This window comes from Myzus persicae, unplaced genomic scaffold, assembly GCF_001856785.1.
Source record: "Myzus persicae strain clone G006 unplaced genomic scaffold, MPER_G0061.0, whole genome shotgun sequence".
NCBI lineage: Eukaryota > Metazoa > Arthropoda > Insecta > Hemiptera > Aphididae > Myzus > Myzus persicae.
The window spans coordinates 14,158-35,824 of NW_019104388.1; the positions used below are offsets into that span (position 1 = coordinate 14,158).

General features: G+C 31.3%; 3 protein-coding genes across 11 annotated transcripts; 1 reads left to right on the forward strand and 2 right to left on the reverse strand.

Moving 5' to 3' along the window:
- Positions 1–215: 215 nt before the first annotated feature.
- On the reverse strand, positions 216–13,552 carry LOC111041801 (actin-related protein 8). Of its 2 annotated transcripts, none has more exons than XM_022326214.1 (12): positions 13,443–13,552; positions 4,189–4,307; positions 3,937–4,113; positions 3,640–3,849; positions 3,398–3,571; positions 2,419–2,529; positions 1,934–2,072; positions 1,500–1,708; positions 1,284–1,430; positions 1,037–1,214; positions 843–971; positions 216–765 (listed from the first exon to the last, which is right to left on the reverse strand). In XM_022326214.1, exons 2-12 carry the CDS (start codon positions 4,216–4,218, stop codon positions 593–595), a joined length of 1,677 nt encoding a protein of 558 aa, XP_022181906.1. In that variant the 5' UTR covers positions 4,219–4,307; positions 13,443–13,552; the 3' UTR covers positions 216–592. The 2 variants fall into 2 exon arrangements, with proteins under 2 accessions (XP_022181906.1, XP_022181907.1); XM_022326215.1 differs by lacking the exon at positions 13,443–13,552 and adding an exon at positions 4,372–4,483.
- On the forward strand, positions 4,620–19,530 carry LOC111041802 (riboflavin transporter 2). 8 transcript variants are annotated; one of them, XM_022326222.1, is made up of 4 exons: positions 4,620–4,638; positions 16,877–16,957; positions 17,612–18,635; positions 19,293–19,530. In XM_022326222.1, the coding sequence occupies exons 2-4, from the start codon at positions 16,911–16,913 to the stop codon at positions 19,485–19,487; spliced, it is 1,266 nt and encodes a 421-aa protein (XP_022181914.1). In that variant the 5' UTR covers positions 4,620–4,638; positions 16,877–16,910; the 3' UTR covers positions 19,488–19,530. The 8 variants fall into 8 exon arrangements, with proteins under 8 accessions (XP_022181914.1, XP_022181909.1, XP_022181910.1 ...); XM_022326217.1 differs by lacking the exon at positions 4,620–4,638 and adding an exon at positions 7,281–7,306; XM_022326218.1 differs by lacking the exon at positions 4,620–4,638 and adding an exon at positions 9,804–10,339.
- On the reverse strand, positions 19,422–21,390 carry LOC111041803. Its single transcript, XM_022326225.1, has 4 exons — positions 21,223–21,390; positions 20,728–20,920; positions 19,851–19,970; positions 19,422–19,781 (listed from the first exon to the last, which is right to left on the reverse strand). Exons 2-4 carry the CDS (start codon positions 20,884–20,886, stop codon positions 19,629–19,631), a joined length of 432 nt encoding a protein of 143 aa, XP_022181917.1. The 5' UTR covers positions 20,887–20,920; positions 21,223–21,390; the 3' UTR covers positions 19,422–19,628.
- Positions 21,391–21,667: the final 277 nt, after the last annotated feature.

Sequence of the window (21,667 nt, forward strand, 5' to 3'; positions counted from 1 at the left end):
GTGTAAATAACTATAAATAAACAGTTATTTTAATTATATAAATGAAATTATTGTACAAATTATATTTAATTTTATTGTGTATCCTTTAGTATTTTCCAATACAAATTATAATCAATTAAAAGTTGAATTATGAGTATTATTTATTATTTTAAATCTTAAAGTTAAATTGGAAATACATTTCAGTTAAATGTTCTAAGTGATAAAATAAATAAACATACAAGGATAGACTTTTATTGGAGACATACTTTTCAAATACTTAAAGTGAATAGCATCCCAGAAAAATGTGTGATTAATTTATCACCACTTGTAAATAAAAAACAAATTTGTTTCATAAATAATACAAGAAAATAATGTACACTAATCACTTATACAAAATAATACATTTAAACATAAATCTTATATATAATACATTTTTCAAACTTGGAAAGTACAATAATTTAAAATCAACATGATCACTAGTAATGACAATCATCATTTGTGTATGACTAGAACAATTATTTTCATAAAATATTTTGGAATTTGAACAAAAAAATTAATAAAGTTTGTAATCCATGTTTACAATTTCAAAAAATCAACATTGACTGATCAGTGATCACCAAGTAAACATTGCTCTTTCTTTTAAAATCCTAATACTCCACGAAGACCATTCTTTACCACTTATCCAAAGTTCATTAGATGATTCTAAACCAGAAAGTATGGAGGCACCCTTCCATGTGACGATTTGCGGGTCCAAATCTTTTGGTGAGCTTATAATTTCAATATGCCCTATAATAATGAATCTTAATAAATTATTAATTGTTCATTAAAAATTGAATATACAATTTGTTTGGTACATAACAAACCTCCGTAATAAACCTGTTGTGCATTTAATGATATTTTGCTTTTTAACCAAGCACACGCCCCGTCAAATTTTAGTCCGCCGCCTACCACTAATATGCTGCTATACATTTTTCGTTTAATTTCATCCGAATCTAAGTATAAATTCAATTTCACAGATGTATATTTTTATTCCATAAATTGTTAACAACAAACATACTTAACCGTTCAATACTTTGTACAATGACTTTATCAAGACTTTGTGGTCTCCCTGTTTCAATGTCAAAATAATTTCCTGCAGTTTCAATTTGATCAACACATATTTCTTCTTCTGTGTTGTGCACAATACTGTTTTCGATTTGTGTTTCAGTTTCCATTTCACGACCAGTGCCACGTCTCTAAAAAAAAAATAGTTGAACAATCTTAGGACATAAATAATAAACATAAAATGTTTTTTGGATAATTACACTGGTTTCTCTTAAAAACTCTTCATCGTAAGGATCCTCAGGTAGTGACTTTGAAGTTTCTTGAATTACATAATGGTTGTTATCAGTGATACCTAACAACATTGGATTGAACATACCTAAGACTGCTATCATTGCTTCATCACCTACCTAAGTGTAACACAAATTGAAAGCCTATATTAATTCAAAATCTTCAGCTTTACTTATTTTAGATATTACCTGTATTGTGTACTGCACTTGTTTTTTAGTTGGTTTCATTACAGTTACTGTTCTTTGCACAGCACCACATCTATCCAAATTTAAATGACAAAACTCTTCTTTTAATTGATTTAGTAGTATGGAGTCATAATAATTAGTCATGGGATTGCATTCGTGATAAGGAAAACTACATTTTTTAAGCAACCAATGAAATGTTTGAGTAATATTCCCTTGAAAATAACATCAACTAATATTAAAATTTAAGAAATTTAAAAGTGAAATTCTACACATTGGACACATATTTTAACCTTTTTTTAAGATTTATATAAAATAAAATATTACATAAAGTAATATAATTATTCTTCAAATTTAACAAATTTTATGCTTGAGATTTGTATAACGTAACATGCTTAATTTTACTTTATACTTATAAAAAAATGCAATTAAAAATTTACCTCCACCATAGCGTAATCTAATCCGTGTGTTTATTTGAGATATACCATCTTCTACACAGCTTACCGATGTTTTCCTGTGACCAACATCTACTACACATGCATAACCCAAACCTGCACCATAAGTTGCCGCGACGTGGTCCTAAATTAAAGTTATAATACAAACATATTGTATTAATGAAAAATACTAATTTAGTAGTACCTTAGACCAGTTGTTTTCTACCTTTTTTACAGGATACTGATCTTCACAATATTTTCAAAGCACATGTCTTAGCCATGTGTTATTTAATTTACCACACCAAATTAGGTAAACAAAATTGTAGTTTGTTTTGTATATTTTTAAATTTATTAGTTTAGATTTTAATTAAGTATAGTTAGAATAAAAAAATACTTTCAAAAGCTCTCGGCACACTTAGAGAATGCTTGAGGCACATCGGTTGAAAACCACTGGCCTAGATAAAAAGAAATATAAAGTTTTTCTACATTACTTGTATAAGAAGACATGCTTTAAACTTCATGCTCAATAATATCATTGACATCATTTCTCTAACATGAACTCTATTGAATATGTCGGGTATAATTAGAATCACTTTGTAGTTCTAAAATATAAAAATGTAATTTAGATTATAAACATCAAATATTTAAAAGTTAACGATAGTTTGGATAATTGCTTTCTATAATTCACGTATTTGAATGCAATACAAAAACACTTAGTAGATATCACATTTTGATTAAGATATTTAAATTGATAAAATTGAATCTAAATTGTTTTTATTTTTGGAATCTTTTAAAAATCAAACTTAATTCTTATAAGAAATGTATGAGCCTTTAATAGCATATTACTAATGATTAAGTTAATATTAAATTTTCAATCAAATTTGTTTTTAATTTATCTAAAAGTGTTCTTTGAATTTGTACACATAATATAATGTTAAGCACATCAAACATAAACATAATAATTAATAAACACTGGCTGACAAATAATATTAAATATCATATCTCAAGAGTTAAGGCTAAAAATATTGTTACAACTCAACAAGTTTATTTATTATTTGGTAACTATGAAGTAGTATTAAATCTTTAACTTCTTATTAGTTGTTATGTAATAGTATTAAATGTATGTTGTACCTAATTGCTATAATCCGTCTTTTGCCTATGAATATCTAATTATATTAAACTAAAATACATACACATGATCAATAATGACAGACACAGTAATTATGCCATTCTACAGAACTCGAAAAATTATAATTTAATGCAATGAGACTAGACTATAGTAATATTTGAATTTATATAGATAATAGATTGAAAATCTGATTAATTAATTATTTAAATAAAAGATTTACCTATTTTTAACTATTACAGTATAAAGTTATAACTATAGAATTATAGATAATATAGAACTTTTTGTTTGAATTTAACAACAAACTAAAGCAAGAAGTAACATTTTTAATTATTTCATCTTACATGAAATTCTGTAGTCTTAATATTTAGTAATTTGTTTATACAATGCGTCCAAATGGTTTCCAGATCTGCTAAAACAGCTGATAGTGAACCTCCAATTTGGCCATTTATGTTTAATTCTCCGTTCAGTATTGGAAAAAAAACATTATAGTCCAGTTCAGGAGCTATATTGAAAATCTGAAATGTAGATGGAATTTATTATATATCTGTGGCTATTTTAATAAATTGATTATGAAAATACTGACTTCTTCCCCATACACAACACTACCTAAAGATGAATTAGTGTGTGCATGTGGTACATTATCCTTGTATTTTGCTACAGAATTTCGGTTATAAGCAGCTATTTGTTGAGGCGGTGTCGCATACCGTCTGTCACCATTTGACTGCAAGCTTGACTGTAGCATATGAGAGGCTTGCAGTCTACTGTCTTCCATGGCACTTAGTGTGTCAGAGCTCTATAACAAAAGGTAGGTTATATCACTTCAATTTTTAAGCATGTAAGTTTTGATTTTATTAGTAAATGGAAATATGTATTAACATACTCTACATGGAAAATTTGGTAATATTTGGTCCCTTCTATTTCTCATCTCTGAAAGTAAATTAACCCTGGCCAAACCGTGAACATATTTGAATGGAGTAACATCACTTGCACGACCAATTTGTAGATACAGAGATCCTGGGTGTATGATGATCACTGAATTTGACGATACTTTTTCTAACTATAAAACAGTTAAAAGTTAAACGACTTGTTAAAAAACAGATAAAATAATTAAAAATAATGTAGCTAAAATTACCTCCAAATTGTTTTCATTCACAATCGGCATGGTTTTAAATGTATATTAAATGATACTCTTGCAGATAATTCTTTTGTCGATATTGTACACATTTACATCTGCCTGATTTTTCTTAAAACCTATAGCGATTTGGAATTATTATTTGCATGAATATAATAAGTATATATAAGTGCCTAATATTACACCATCATTGAGATTTTCTTCAACACTGAATAATAAAATGAATACTGTGTTTCGTGCAATTCGACTATAGTGACTACTTGAGCGTTAATGTTTTCAAACAAAAAATGATAAGGATTAAGGCGCAGTAAATAAAAAAAATATATTTAATGATAATAAATAGTATTGAGTGTTGATAAAAAAAATATGTAAACACATAGCTAATAAATATCTGTGGTAAACACTTAACTCATTAACTGCAAGGCACGGTCTTATAGATTAATCTGCAAGGTATGGATTTTCATTTATTTTTTACTACACGATCTATAAAATACATTTTTTACAATGATTGTAAGTTCTAATGGATGTTGGGTTTTCTGTGGGTGGGTGAAGTGTGAAGAGATCGAATGTACATTGGCACGGGTAGTTTGGCTTATTCAGCTAATATTTTATGACACCATTTGCGTTTTAAGTACCTTCTGTTCAACACAGTATATGGGGTTAGGTATTCAACCCCCCCCCCCTCCCCCTTGGTAATCTTTTTAAAAACGTACTTAGGTATAGATTTATAAAAATAAACACAAATTTTAAAATATTTTGACACATATTATACATGTAATTTTCTCATTGGGTCTGAGGGTACCAGAATTTTTTTTTTTTGAGGAGGGGGGGGGGTAAATAGGTTCATAAGTTAACAGGCATAATAGCTCAGAATTCAGTTATTACTAGTGGATTTCGATGGTTTCATAAATGAGAATGAAATCTTTTGTAAAGAGAGGAATAGAGAAACCATAATGGAGTGTGTAGTAAGGTAGTAAGGCACCTACATAGTATTGTTCTGTGATAGTACTGTGGCATGTGGATGAAGCCTAGTTGATTTGGTATGGATTTATTTATTTACTAATAATGATAATAACAACAATAATAATTTATTCTAAAGAAAAAAAATTACTAAAAATAATAAAGTCCTTGAAAGAGTAAATACAAATAACATATAGTGAGAATTGTAGATAATAATCTCGATTAAGTACATATCTAGATTCTAGGTATTAAATTGAAACTCATTCGAACGTAAGTGTTAAATATATAATTAGTAATTACAATAAGTAAAAACTTATAGGTGATTACTAAGAACATGATAACAGGCCATTCAACTTTTATTTTCAGCTGATAAGCTGGAACTATTTTGTGCTGAAACTTTCATAACGAGCTTAGGCACTTCAAGAAAGGTTTCTACATAATTACGAACAAAGTCTTACGTACAAATTTGTATACATCATACATGTGTATGATAATAGCCTTGTAATTTTCTATAAATATATAAAGATGAATGTATGTACAAAAAAATGTGAGCCTAGTTTGAACCATATAAAGTTGGCATTTTTAACGGTCAACGAAGTGCACGGGGTCATCTGCTAATAATTAATAAAATTGTAACTTTGAAGGCTCCGTTGTAGCTCATACTTCATATTATTAACTGCAATATGTTAGGTAAGCACAAAATATGTTTCATGAAATTAATTATAAATATAAATTCTTTTAGAATATATTATGTACGCATTATACATATTTCAACCATTTGCAGTTTGTAGAGCATGTTTAACAAGTTGAAGGACAATTTATTGATCTTTTTGGTATACAACAACTTAAAAAAAAACTTTTCAAAAAATATCAAGAAAATGAATCAATAAAAGTAACGATTTTATTAAAAACAGAAAACTCAGTAGAAGCAAAAAAGATTTTCTACAGTTACTATTATATTTTACGGATCTTTTAATCATATAATAATAAATGAATACACTTTTTTTTATAAAAAGGTTTTTACACATATTTGGTCATTTTTGGTGCATTAACCACATTTGTAAGAACACTATTCGTCATTTTTTAGCTTACATAAATCTGAGCCCATAGTGATCGATATACGAGACTACGGGAGTAGGCGATTTGATTCCCATATTTTGGGCGAATTGGTTCCCGTTTTAAAAATGTATTTTATTAGTTCCAGCCATGAATTAAGATATACCTTAATAGATATATCTTAATTCATGGTTCCAGCCTAATATACTTATAGAATGTGTGTAATTTAAATATATTTTATAAACAGTAGGCAGTATTTAGTATTGGAATTAATAGCTTATTGGGGGAGTAGGTTTTGCCTCGTGTTGTATATTTTATTGTAATTTGTAAATGTTAAAATCAGGGAGGGGTCTAACTCCTCCGTAGACTATTATTAACTTAAGAAAAAATTACTAACGAAAAATTCAAAAATCTTTTTTGAATTACACTGTGTAACCTTTATAATATTACATGCATGCAAAAATATTTGATATCAGTATTTGCTGTTTGGTATTTATTAACTGATTACAATGTTATAACTGTACCTATAAGTACATAACTGTATAAGTTATTTTTGAACACACACAAAACCCATATAAGACACGTATTTTATTTTTTAATATGCAATATTCGCCTCTCCCCCCCCCCTTGATATATAAATCTGAATCCGACCCTGATTAGGTTAGCATGGACGACTATATAAACTCGTAGCAGATAATAGCATAGTACATTTACGTATGGTCGTATGGTAAACACTATAAAGAGTAAACAAAACACAATTTAATCTGCGAAATTTTGCCGAAAAAACACGTTTATAACAGCGAAATATAAATTTATAAATACCCAGGTTAGGTTTAAAATATGAAAAGTAAAATAATTAAAATATTAAAAATTAAAAATAAATGATTGTAATAAAATATAAGCGTGCTTAGAATTTTTTTGCGGAGTGTGCAGAAAAAATTTAATAGGTACTATAAGCTTGTTCCTCATTTTCTTTTCAGTTTGAAGTTAGACATTTAGAAAAATACATATTTAATATTTTAGATTCTGAACCGAGCAATGAATGTATTGATTTTACTATGTGTAGGAAATTGGATTTAGTTTTTACTTCAATGGATCAAAAGTAAGAAATTAAATGTAAAAAGATCTAATACTTTCATTATATATAATAATTAATAATTGTTCGGTAACCATGCCACCGTAGTTACCAAAATGTTAGACCACTCAGAGTAACATTTCATTGTATAGAATGAATATTATATAATATTTTTAATATTTATGTAATAATATTATAATCTATTAGTTATAACTTATCATTAATAAATATATAAAGAATAATATTATATTAAGCGATTCTCAAAATAAAAACAATTTAGTTTTTAGACTAAGCTCAAATAGTATACCCGGCACCCGCAAATGACAAATTATGCAACAAATTTTCGCTCACCTGTAGACATTTCATAAGTTGCTCAAATTTTTATACAAATTAATAGATAATACTTATCCCCTGCAAGTTACATGTAATGATACCAAAATCATCAAATTTTCATCGAATATTGTGCAGAGAATAATAATGTTATTGTGAGTTTTAAATTTTTGTCCAGTCGAATAAAATGTTTTCTACAAGTTCTTAAAGGTTGAAATCGTAGAAAAGAGATTGGGCCACGGACTTTTTGTTTTTCAGAGGCAGCTTTGTGTCAAATAATTACTAATTTGTAGTTAGTACTTGCATTATGTTGTTGATGGCAAATTAATACAGAATGTGGACGATGAGGTAGTGGATGCAGACTATAGTGGTGGCCGGAGGGGTATTGATATCATGAGCGCCCACATAAAAAGGCGGTAAAAACGTAAACAACATAATATTATTATAAATAATTATGATATATTTTTATTGGCACTTGCACTTATAGAGTACTAAATATTACATATACAGGCTGAATCACCATGCACCAAGCTCACGCCCCTTTTCTTCAATAATGCAGTTATTCAAAGTCTATTTTTTAAATATACCTAATATTTAAATACCGTACTTTCAAATTCCTGGTGTTTGTACTACATGAGCAATATCATGCTGCGATACAAACTACTATTTTTCAACTGAGAACCTCTCTTTTTTACAATAAATTATTTAGTAGATAATTTTAATATACCTATAATTCAAAATTCCAACGAGTGGTTTTTCAGCTAGGTATTAAAAAGTTTATATCTACTAATAAAATAGTCCATAAAAACGGTTTTACTAAAATTGCAAATAGATGTCCTATAAGATAGTATTTAATTATATGACTTATTAGATTTATTAATAAGTATATAGTATATACTTGGGTTTTGAACCATTTTAACAGAATAAAAATGTTGATAGATTAATATTAATTTCTAAAATGGCACAATAATATCTTTCATTCCTACAATCCTATAAATTATCCTCCGTAGGTAGGTACACAAAGTATAATTCGAAAAATACTCTCTCAAATTTTGATTTTGATGCATGAACATTTTCAGAAAAATCATCTGCTAAATAACTTATAGTACAAAAGGGGGTTCTAATATTTAAAAACATATGTATGTATCTCCACAAGACGTTCTTCATGTAGTACAAAAAATCTCAAGAATTTGAAATATGATCTTCAAGTAGGTAGTTTTAAAATCTCTCTGTATATTGGTATGTATATTAACATGTTCGGAATATATTGGAATGCGATTCCTGAACAGTGGTATAACTGTATAAGAGGGCAATGGGTCAAGGGCTCATATATATATATACATATAGAATACACACGAGAATAGACCTACTATCTTTAATCATTTGCACAAATATCGATGGGACGAGGCTTCAGTCCCAACAAAAATGTTGGGAAATTCGTGCCTGGCTTTAACAGTGATTACAAGGATAAAAAATAAAAATATTACAATCTGCTTAGTAGGCTGAACACCATACAAAAATATATTTTAATTTATATTGTATTACATAGTGTAATCGTCAATGTGTACATATATAGTCGGTCAGCCGATACAAGCACAAACACAACTTGGGTAACGACTTAGATCATATACAATCGTGTATGGTCCAAGGGTAATGGGTATGTTCGATGGTACCATAATGGCGTTGCGGCCGTGTTAATATCAGTCTGTATAGTATATCGCTTGGTATAGTCGCAGAATAACTGTATTATTCTGTGGTATACGAGTAGTCTCGTCGATCGCATATCATATATATTTTTAGGTAGGTACGTCATACGTGTGAGTAAGCATCTACAGGCTACAGAGCGTTTGCACACAACTACTGTGTCTCGTGAGGTTTTTGATTTTGAAAAACTGTTCACAGCCCGCAACCGAGATGAACAAAAATCGCTCGTTTCGGTTGGTTTCACACCATTGTTAACGATTTATTATTATTGGGCCGAAAATAAATACATACCTACCGTAAAGAGTAAAATCCGTCTAAATAGATCGGTACAGACGAGGGAATGTCGACATCTAGAGAGACACTGCGGTACAAAATACCTAAGAGCTATGGCCTATGGGCTGCTAACGCACGCGCACACACGACACACGTGTGCAACGATAAGCGCAAGTAGTTACGTCTCCCTTATCACTCGCACCGGACCGTTTTGAAAATGAGATTTTGCGCGACGGTCGTCGTCGTCGTCGTCGTCGTGTTCGGTCACGTATATATAATATATTTTAATGAAAGACGTTCGCGGCGGTGTATATAGTATTAGTATACAACATTCACTGCGCATCAGTCGTGTATTCAGTATTGCCGCCGCGAAACAGCGATCGGTCAACCGTACGAATCATTGTTCCTACAAAATATCACAATCATTACGCGCGGTCCGTCGGCATCGTATTAAAATAACAATAATACTGTCATCTCATAATGCCCACACATGTTCAATAATATTGTCTGGGCGTACTGCTGCCACCGAAGTCTCAGTGCTGGACGAAATTTCGTATTTTGTTTTTCATACTGTTATTAATCATTTTTACCGTACCGGTTACTATACGCACACGCGAGCGACGCACGTATACATTTGTGTACCGTACCCAATAGTATATTATGTGCGAGCTATAAATATAGGTCTACCGATAGAGCAGAATCATTCAGCTGACCCGCCGGCCAAACGACATAATATTATTACTATACCATGGAGTGAGTATACGCCGAAATGAACGTTACGATAATAATAATAATAATAGTAATTATTATAATATTATGTTACATAGATACCTACACCTAACTAATACTATGTTATAATATATTGCACAATTACTACCACCATCCATAGGTATATCGTATATTATAATGATTAAAATCTCAAACGCGTTTTTACCCATTTGTAGTTGTGTTTAATGTTTGGGATCACAGTGTAGGTGCCCCGGTATATAAATGTAAAATACAGTCGTCACGCAAACGGACACTTCAAAATAAAATATACGTTACCAATGCTTATGCAATACTTGAAATGTATATGTATATATATATACATATGCACTTCATGTGCAATAATTATAGATGGGTGATCTATATATCCACATATACACATATTACATATTATATCATCATCGTCAATCGTCATTGCATTGATTTTTGAAATATATTTCAAATAAGTATTCAAATACTTCATTGTAAAAGTATTAAATATATTTTCCAATAAACTTCACACCGATTGCAGATCAAAATTAATTTACGAAATATTTCAAATACGCACTGTTCGGGAACGAGATTATTCATCGTAAGTTTTTTTTGTGCATACTTTAAATAGGTCTTTATTAAATTGAGCAGAAACTGGTCAACAGCTGACAAATCCCCTCCCTGCATGTAGATTTAGCATCAAGTATACTGTGTTGTTTTATCAGATAGGTATAATTATACTTTATTATAGTCAATCACTCTAAAAGGATTTTTTATTTTAAATGTATTCAAATACTTATAACGAGTATGAATTTATCGCGTAGTATAAAGTCAGTATTTAGGAAGGTACCTACATAAAAAATATTATACAGCAGTATTAGGAAAAAAAAATATTTTTTTTTTGAGGCCCGACAACTATGGTAGCCAGTGGGTAACCTACATAAGACGTTGAAACTACGCGATTCGAGGTCCTCGTAATGAAAAAAAAAACTCCGCGTTTTTAAGACGATGACGATTGACGGTCAAAATAACCTGATATTTTGAGGTCTACAACTACTATTACTGCTTACACGTGTACAACTCTATATAGCTGCAACGAGTAGGTAAATTTTACATGTTCATTGGAACATAATGGTATTGGGAGGGAGCGCCCGGCTGTAATATAACGACGTTATCACCTGAGTGAGCGTTATCATTCTTATCATTCGCTGCACAGTGTACCTAATATATTTTGATAATGAGTATTTCGAGTAAGTTCCGTATTATAGTCGTTCTCCGCATTCGAAAACAATAATTTATACATAATAGATACATAATTATTATTGTAAAATGTTATATCAGTAGGTAATTACTAATTAGTGTCAATTGTTTCTATATAGCTAAATTAATATAAGCAACCTTATATTAGTTATATTACATAATCAACACGCGGACGGCCGTATCTAAATCGATTTTGTAGTCTTTTAAATATACAATATTAATTATTATGTTATATAATCAATTCATGTACTATATTGATCAACGGCGATTCGTACATTAAACACATACGTACAATAGGTCTATTAGCAACGAAGAGAAACCGTATTATGTGTTATATACACATACATACCTACCAGTCGATAACGTCATGTTGACGGATTTTATTCAAAATGTATGTAAAAAATACGTTTGCCAAACCTATGTCAGTATGCGCCTATAAATATTAAAATATGCACTTAGATATGTAGTATAACTAGTATAAGACCTATAGTTATGCAATAGACAAGAAAAAAAATGATATCAAATTATTTTTTTAATTTATCAACAAAACCTAATCTCACCTTAATATTAGTGATTTCAAGCTTCTATGAATAAGCAGATTATTTGTTTATTTGTTTTGATTAGACTTGCGGGTCGAACGTTATTTAAAAAAAATTTAACCACCTACGTATGATTATTGTATTCTATAAAATATTGACAGTATTTTTAAAGTTCCCAGACAGAGATATTAAAAATTTGGTTGGACACTTAATACTTATATAGTTTTACATCAATACTATTGACGATAGTTTTAAATTCTGCAGTGGGAACAAAATTCGATTTCGTATATTGAATCCCGACCCCAAAAAACGAATTTCGCTGTCATTCTTACCACTTAATACAATAATACGCCTTATGACAAGGTTGATAATATGCAAATTCTGAAATGCATGAACTTACGAGCTCTGATATAATTACACATCCGTTTACTGCAAATTGCAATTGCTGTAAGTACACCGTGTTAATGAAACGCATAACTTGAATAATGAAATTTGCACCCGTCGGACGCTTAAAACTCAACAAGTATTACCTACATTAATTGAGACAAACTTGAACTTTTACTATAGGTACTAAATGCTATAATATACCATTATTCGCTGGATCTTCAAGGCGAATCTGTACTGCTCCAGCGCATGGAACCGTTGACGATCTACCTACATAAGATAGGTGCTTACTGCTTATATGACGTGTGTTATTACAATTTACATCTAACAATCCTCGGTCAATAGGTACGAATAACTGATAGGAATGTAGACGACGATACCTTGGACGACTACCTACTCGGTGAACATTTTTTTTTTTTCTATACAAATTATAATCCTGCCTACCTATAATACCTAGGTTATATTTCGATATAATGAACAACGATCGCTCGGTGGGGGGACGTTATAGGATATTATGTGTCTACAGGTCCCGTGGAAGAAGTAAGAACCCGAGCTCACCCGTTTAGTAAGCATAGTAACTGCGGTTCGAATCGATTGTATATAGGCACACCGGCCGATTTTATTCACGGAAGAAAGTTAATGAGTTAAAAAAAATCGCATTCCGCTCGTCGGCGTTTTTTTTTCATCTGTTATTGTTGTGCAGTGAATTCAAATCGAGCAATATTATAAAATTACGGCAACGTAATTAATCGGTTCGGTTTCGTTTGACTGCATGTGTATTTTTCACATTCACACGCAGTGTAAATATTGTTATTAAGTGAGCCTCTTAAATATACATAGACGTTATATAATAGTTATATATAAAATTAAATTGTATTTTTTTTACGCGATTTAATAGAAGGGATCAATTGAGCGAATATAATAAATTATGTACTTACAATCTTACAATATCACTGTTACTGCGCGTACCATTGCAACTGGCAACTACTGACAGTCTACTTATTATATTTGTGTTCAGTGACATTCGAAAACATTAAATTGTCAACCACTCGATCGTCGAGAGTAAAATAAATAGTAATAAGTTGAATTAATTTTGAAACGTTTTTAATTTGTACTTCAGTTTTGAGTGTACAGTAATAATTATTATTTATTATACATCATAGTATATAAGAGACACGCCTGACCTACCTGCAATAACTGTGAGTTGAACAAACCGGTAACTATATCGCCATGACGCCATATCAGATAATTTCATAGTATGATTAGCATTGAAACTTGACATTATTTCCTAAATCCTAAAGAGATAGGTAGTGAGATAATATTATTTAAACATAGTTATAGATAGTTACTAATGCCAGGTATAATAAATGGAAATACGTATGGTACTAAAATGTATTATTGTCTATTATTTGTTTAAAATAGTTAATTTTAATCTTAAGCTTCTTGAAATTTTAACAATTTTCTTTTGAATGGTTAAAAACTTAAAACGTGATAATCGCTAATCGTTATAAAAACTAATAAGATACCTAATACAATTGTACAAACATTTTATATTCCTTATCGTATGTCTAATCGCTATACAAAGTATGTGCCTACTTCGAAGATAAAAATAAAACTTAATTATTTAGCCATTAACTAAGCTGTTACGTGATTGTATAGACTTTAGTGCAATAGAGTATTATAGACAATAGACAATTATCGGTATGTGTATTTTTCTTATATATATATATATATATATATATATATATATTTGTCTCTATAATTAATAATTATTATAGTACGCTGTTTTATATTCATATTTCATATCATGAAAATATTTAACTAAAAGTTTTTTTTTTTTTTTTTGAAAATTTTTATTGTAAATATAAATAAGATGTTTGACATATTATTAAAATGTTTACAATAAAGTATCTACCTCCTTTAAGCACAATGCTTGTTATTCTTATAATTTTTATAGAATCGCTTAAATCTAAGATAAGAGCTAGAAGTGGCAATGGCGATAATCTGAAATTAATTTTATTCATCAAAATAATTCGCAGTATAATTAAATATTTCTTAAATGTAATTTTCTATAAGCAATTGCACTCCAGAACACGAAAACATAACTGTGGTTCATTAAAAGTAGTTTGCTACTTAAACCATATTTGAATTTATTTTTTCAAAAAAAAGGTGTTACATTTTTATATTAAATACCTTTTCATCATAAAATACAAAAATTCAATACTTTGAGCTGAACTTGATAAGCGGCTCAAGTTTTAAAAAAAAACATCATCTATATTTATTATAATAATATGCATAGTATGTATTATGTTAACTTTTTGGTCTATGATACATTTCAACTTTCAAGTAATTATCAAAATACGATAAGATATACCTTATTCACACGGTATAGAGTGGTTATATATTTTTTGAAGTCGACATATTGTATTTTGCTAAGACCGGGACAAACATTTTTTGTGTAATTTGTATGGGAAAAATCTAGCTACTTTCCACGATCAACCAACAGTTTTTATAATAAACTATTTTTTCGTTATTGGAATACCACACGTCATTCACACAGGGTGGTAAGCATTCTACGATATATACGCTAGTGTAAGGTAAAAAACTCAACGTTACAAATCGGAATGAGGAAAACAGAACAAATTATCAATTAATAATTGTAGGTATGTGACGATAAGAAATACCGCGAGGGAACAGGAAAACGAACGTATTCGTCTATAATCAATATAACAGTCGTCACCGATCCGGAAATATTAGTTGTTTTGTGTGGCACGGGCGGAAGTGAGCTATTTTGGTTGAGGGCGACGTTTGCGGCACGAGCCGCAGTCGAGGGTTGAAAATTGTCCAAAACTGAAATCGCTCTCCCACACGAGCAACACTTACTATTTTTGCCATCCCCTTCGAAAACGTATCTTATATCAGTTATATCAATATCATGGTAATCCATAACGAACTGTTCTTGATATATTTAAATATTAGATTTTCCAAACGGTTTCGCATAGAACGGCACGGGATAGTAACCAATAGTATATTTTGGTATAATAGATGAAACGTATCGATATACGTCCTAGTATATTAGTCTGCTTTGGACATTAATATTTCCATAGTGGGGATTTACATTTTCCCACCCTCTGCGAAGAGAGAAAAAGTGTAATTTACCATCTGCAATAACCGGCATCTAACATTTAACTTATTCGGTTCAGGCGCAACAAAAATAATTTAAGAATAGATTTTGTCAGTCAATCAAGTAATCAATTTCATTATTTTACCAATTATTACAATGATTGAAGTTTGCTTCCGAAACACTTATATCGGGATAACGGGACGCTATACAGAAAACCTACGTATCTGAGGGCCAATCCGGGATGGAAATCCCAAATATTTTAAAAAGCTCGTATACATTAATTATATAAACTTGCAACTCAATAACGTTTTTATATTTCGGAACGGCGGCCGATCACGTAATTAAGACGACTCTTAGTCTGCAATATACTCGCTGTTATCATCCTAATTTACTATACAACGACTTCAACTCGAGTAAACTATTACATAACTATAAATGAAATACAAAAATTATTAGAGTATAGTTTATTGTTATTTATTTGTAGTAGTCTTGGGATGGAGCGATGTACCATGCCGCCGCCAGGTCAATTATATATATCACGAGTGCTGCATAATAATTTCGATGACGTGCTTCCAAATCCTGGTCTGGCAGGTATAGCCGTGTAGGAACTGTATACAACGAAGTATGAGACTTTTTGAATCGACCGGAATAGCTATTATGAATACATAAAAGGCTACAATTTGTTATTCGATTGGAAATCTAATACCTACGTTTTACAATCTCAGAGTCGACAACTATTTTTATCGAACTTTGCAAAATGCCGAATAGTTATTACGGTAATAAAATACGAATAATAGGGTTTTTCGTAGCAAGCATGTGTACTGTGCAATGTTAAATTAATATTCTGTATACGAAATTATCTATTAAACTATAGGTACAGAATATAGGTAGGTAATGTATTTATATGGTTATAATTTAATTGGAAATTATTCGATAAGTATATTCGTTATTTAAACCTATAGTATTAATAATGTATTATAGGAGGTACCTATAGTATTTAAGTATTATTCACATAAACAAAAACAAATTTGAGAAACGAATTCCTGTCGGGCACTATCAGCGGAAAACCTTAATACGCTTGCATAACGCATATTTATACTATATTATATTGCGCTGGTACAATAAATCATGTTGAGAAAAATAATAAATTTAAAGTATCAAATTTCTAATTAAAAAAGCTTATGTAAGTATATTAGATAAGATTAACAATTTTTTTTTATATTACTGATTCTGTATATTTTTTTATAGAGCCGATGAAAATACGTATTTAAGACATAAACGAATGAAAGTGTACAGCTTGGAAACTAATTCTATCGTCGAGAGAAAATGGTAAGTTTTCGTTTTGAGATTGTAATTATTTTTATTTTTTAAGATAGCCTATATTAAACCTCTTACAGGGGATGGCTAGGCATCCGGCAATTAAAGAAATACCTATAATAATTTATTTTTTTATAAACGCGAATCGGCAATTTAGAGTACACAGTTTAAATTTAAGTGTAAGGTTACACTTAGTACACAAGATTTAAATAGTTATTTTATTTTAATAATTAATTAAATATAATATAATAGTATTAATAGTTATTTTGAATTTTTAACACAGAACATGTAGCAAATACGACTAGGTATAAATGAAATGGTAATATACTTCTGTACTACAATTCTATAGTAAACTTATAACTAATACATTTAATTACGCAAATTAAAATAAAAATTAAGATTATTTAGATTACGAAACATTCTATGTAAGGCCGTGGTTATGTCCATATATAGGATGTTTTGTAGGTTGGTACTTGGAAGGGGGAGTAATTCTGAAAAAAAGGAAAGGATACGAGAACTCCCGTTGGAGGATATGAGTTCTGGAGCATCTATGGTGCCTAATAGTTAATACGCCTGTTTAAAATATACATATCGTTAAGGTTAACATATACTTAAACTTTCATCATATACGTATAATTATGATTGTTTTTGTTTGTCCATCTACAGGTTTCTGGACTTGTTGACGTGCATGTTCGGAGTGGGTGCTTGGATACTGGTCAACAGCCTGTACACGCAGCTTCCATTGCTCGTGCAGAGCGCGCCCGAGGGATGGAACTTGCCTTCCTACTTGTCAATCGCCATACAAACCGGAAACCTGGGCCCGCTACTGTACGGCGCCTGGCGCCGGAGATACGGCAACCGGTACGACAGGCCCTTGACCATCGCCGTGCTCGTTTTCGGCGTGGCGTCCGTGTTCCTGTTGGCTCGGTTCTATGACGTGACGGGCGTCGTGTTTGGCGAACCGCACAGCGTCGTCCTCTGCGTGCTCACGTTCGCCGTGGCGCTGGTCGGGTGCACCAGTTCCGTCCTGTTCATACCATCATTGGCCCGGTATCCGGACATATACCTGGTCACGTACATGGTTGGCGAGGGCATCAGCGGTTTCGTGCCCAGCGCGGTCGCAATTGTCCAGGGCGTGGGCACCACCACCTGTCGGACGGTAGTGGGGCCAGACGGAAAGGTTTCTGAGGAAAAGTCGACGACCGACGCGCTCTTCTCCTCTGGGCCGTTTTTCGTCGGCATCGGAGCGATAATGTGCGCGAGCACGGTGTCGTACCTGTGCTTGGAGTACTTGCCGACCTGCAAGAAAGAAAAGATTCGGACGCCGCCGGACGACGACGGCCACCAGACGATCGGCGGCGGCGGCACTGACAACCGCAGCCGTCGTCTGAACGTTGCGCTACTGGCCGTCCAAGGCGCCATCGTGTTCTTTGCCAACGGACTGTTGCCCAGCATCCAATCGTTCTCGTGTCTGCCATACGGATACATGGCGTACCATTTCGCGACAAACCTGTCAAATATCGCCAACCCCGTGGCTTGCTTCGTCGCCTATTACACGAATCGAACGTCCAAAACCGTAATTTACATGCTGTGTGGCATTTGTTTCGTGTCCACATTGTACATGCTGATGACCGCCTTTATGAGTTCGTCGCCCCCGTTACAAAATTCGACAGCTGGAACAGTCTTGATCGTAAGTAAAAAAATAGGAATTATATGTTGATGTCCACAACCAGTACGACACTATTTTGAAAATGTTCACGTACCACTTGATTAAATAACCGCCAAAAAAAGGATAGCTTTTCTCTTTTTCCTTATTAAAAATGAGGAATGAAAAATCTCAAATGTAGGAGTGTGTTGTACTTAGAACTGCATAATTATGAAAAATAAGCATTTAATGCTCAAAAGTTGAATACAGTTTTTTTCGTGAAGTGTTTGTTGATATTTTTTATTTCCATTATTGAGCAGATGAACGCTAAGGAAATCTCATTACTTGTCAATCAAGAATGGGGCTCGATAGATCCTGCAACCTCTTAATCTCTATTTATAGTGATTTTTAAAGTAGAGAGTGTAGGTACATAAACATATACCGAACGATTTAGGAATTAAAGGGAGAGTTTGAAAGAATCATCAATGACAAGTAGTCACAATCACATGTTGGACGTTTGTGGCGTTTTCATTTACCATGCATATCTGCATCATATTTAGCACATTTAGTGCTAATAATAATATAGTGCATATAATTCTGGTTTCTAGTTATAAGTTATACCTAACAATTTAATATTACAATAAAATACGTATATCTACATAATTTTTTTTTAAAAACTAATGTTGTTTTTTTATTTTCTAGGTTTTTATGTGGACTTTATTTTTTGGATGTGCTTCTTATGTTAAATTGTCAATAGCTGCAGTACTACGAAACAAAGGTAACAGAGGACTATTTCTTTATGGTTGCATCACTCAAATTGGATCAACAGCAGGAGCATTGATCGGATTTTATTTAATTAACGTTGTACAATTGTTAAAATCAAATGCACCTTGTTGAAGGGTTTAATTTTTAATAATATAATTATAAATGTTCCTTTAAACAGTTAATAATTTTACTGAACTAAAGTATATTTTTAATGAAAATGTACAGAATACTTATTAAATTTAACAATATTATAGTATACATACATAAGACTAATTAATTACGAGATGCCGAGTTGACGAGATGGGCAGAAATTATAGTGTCCAAATTCTGTGATACTCTGGCCATCGATAACAATATTTGTGGTATATTCAAATCAAATTCTCTGTCTTCACTAGATTGATCAGTATTGTTAGTTTCCCAAATATTCTATATTATACATAATAACTTATGTTACAAATACATATTCAATATTTTTAAAATAATAAAAATACTTACTGATACACTCGGTAAGTAAGAATTTTGATTTATTTCATTTGTTAAGTCATGAATGGTACTCGAATGAGTATAGTTATCATCTTCATCACTGTCCTCCATATTGCTTATGTAGCCTGTCTCCTGAAATAAAGTCAAATGCAATATTAATAATATAATAACTTCTGATAAAAATTGTTAACTTCACAATCTATAAGGCAAGCAACCAGTCAAATGATTTTGCCATGTCGAAGGAGAGACGGATGTGGCTGATATTTTAGCATACACTATTCGATTATTAAAAATAAAGTTTATAGTTACAATTTGATTCTTACATATAAATATTGAAAAAAAGGTCATGGGAGATCTATCTTCTTTATGTTTGACCACCACTGCGGGTGACCCTAGTGTCTTGAAAAGACTGAGAAATGAGCACCTAAGCTATTATTCATTATTCTTGTTATTACCATTGTCAGTCACATTATTCAATTATAATTTACTTTCAATCTTTATTGTGGCTTCATGCTTGTTAAATAATTAATTAAATAATGTAGAAACTATTTAGAAAATTAGAAGTGCCTAATAATCCTAATTTTACAATTAATTATAATTGTTTATAGCTTATTGTTATGTAAACATTGCAGTGAGGCAATCAAAAATATTTAAAAGTACAAGTTTCATATCCCAAATCCATTACTACATTTAAAATATAAATATTGTGATAGCACAAAAAGAATATGCCATAAGTCTTATGTGTTGAAGCTCAATACTATTAGAATTCATCAAAATGAACTTTGGATAAATATTTAATATGTACCTATCCAGTGATATTACACATTAAGTACTAAGCATTAAGGTATCAAAATGCTGTGTTATGTTGTAACATAAAACAAATTATTACCGACTCATCTTCATCGTTGGGCAGCAACAAGTTGTACCTGACACGCTCATCGATTTCCATGTCGGATTCACTAGGCCCAAACTCGTCTCTGGTGTCATTCATGGGAACTGGCTCCAAAAATCTATTACAGATGTCATTGTGGCTCCGTTCCAAGCACATGACTGCTGTAACACCTGTACTCACGAGTATCGGTCTGAAAGCAGTAACATTTCATCAGACACAACAATTCGGACTTTAGTTGAACGACTGATAAGAATAATTGTTAAATAGGACAGGTATCGTTTATGATCAAAGACATATAAAATAAACACTAAAAGCTGTCATATTGTGACAAGTAGGATTAAACGTCATTCATTAATTAGGCATTGACATGTTTGGTGTCTACAAGATTAATATTGACGTAGGTACAAGCTAGATAATAATCTTAATAATAAACTTTTTAAGACTCTCTAGTCTCTAGTACAAGCTATATGACAGTCTCGGTTATTGCCTTACCTGAAAATTGGGTCAGATGATGGTAGACGTCTTAAGTTGCGTTGGTTTCAATAAGTAAACTTGCAAAATTGTTTTAAAGACTGTAGACTGGCGTCTGGCACTGTAAATACGCAATTCCTAATTATTTCTGAACAATATTGTTATTGTATTGTATATTTGTATTGCTATCATCTTGAACCATAATCAATCTTGTCAAAGAAAATATAAAATTGGATAGGACACTCCTATACGGTGGTGTATCACCTAGATCCCCGGTTAATAAGATCCCCATGATGGTTATCTTGTCTAGCCATTTTGTGTAAACTTGGTCCATTATGATCAATGTATGCGGTAACAGCAGCTGTAGTCTGTGGTGATATAAACATCCCGCCTTAATTTAAAATACAATAGTACGCCATTTAATTATTCGTTTATGCTTTGAATCTTAGATCATATACACTCGTAG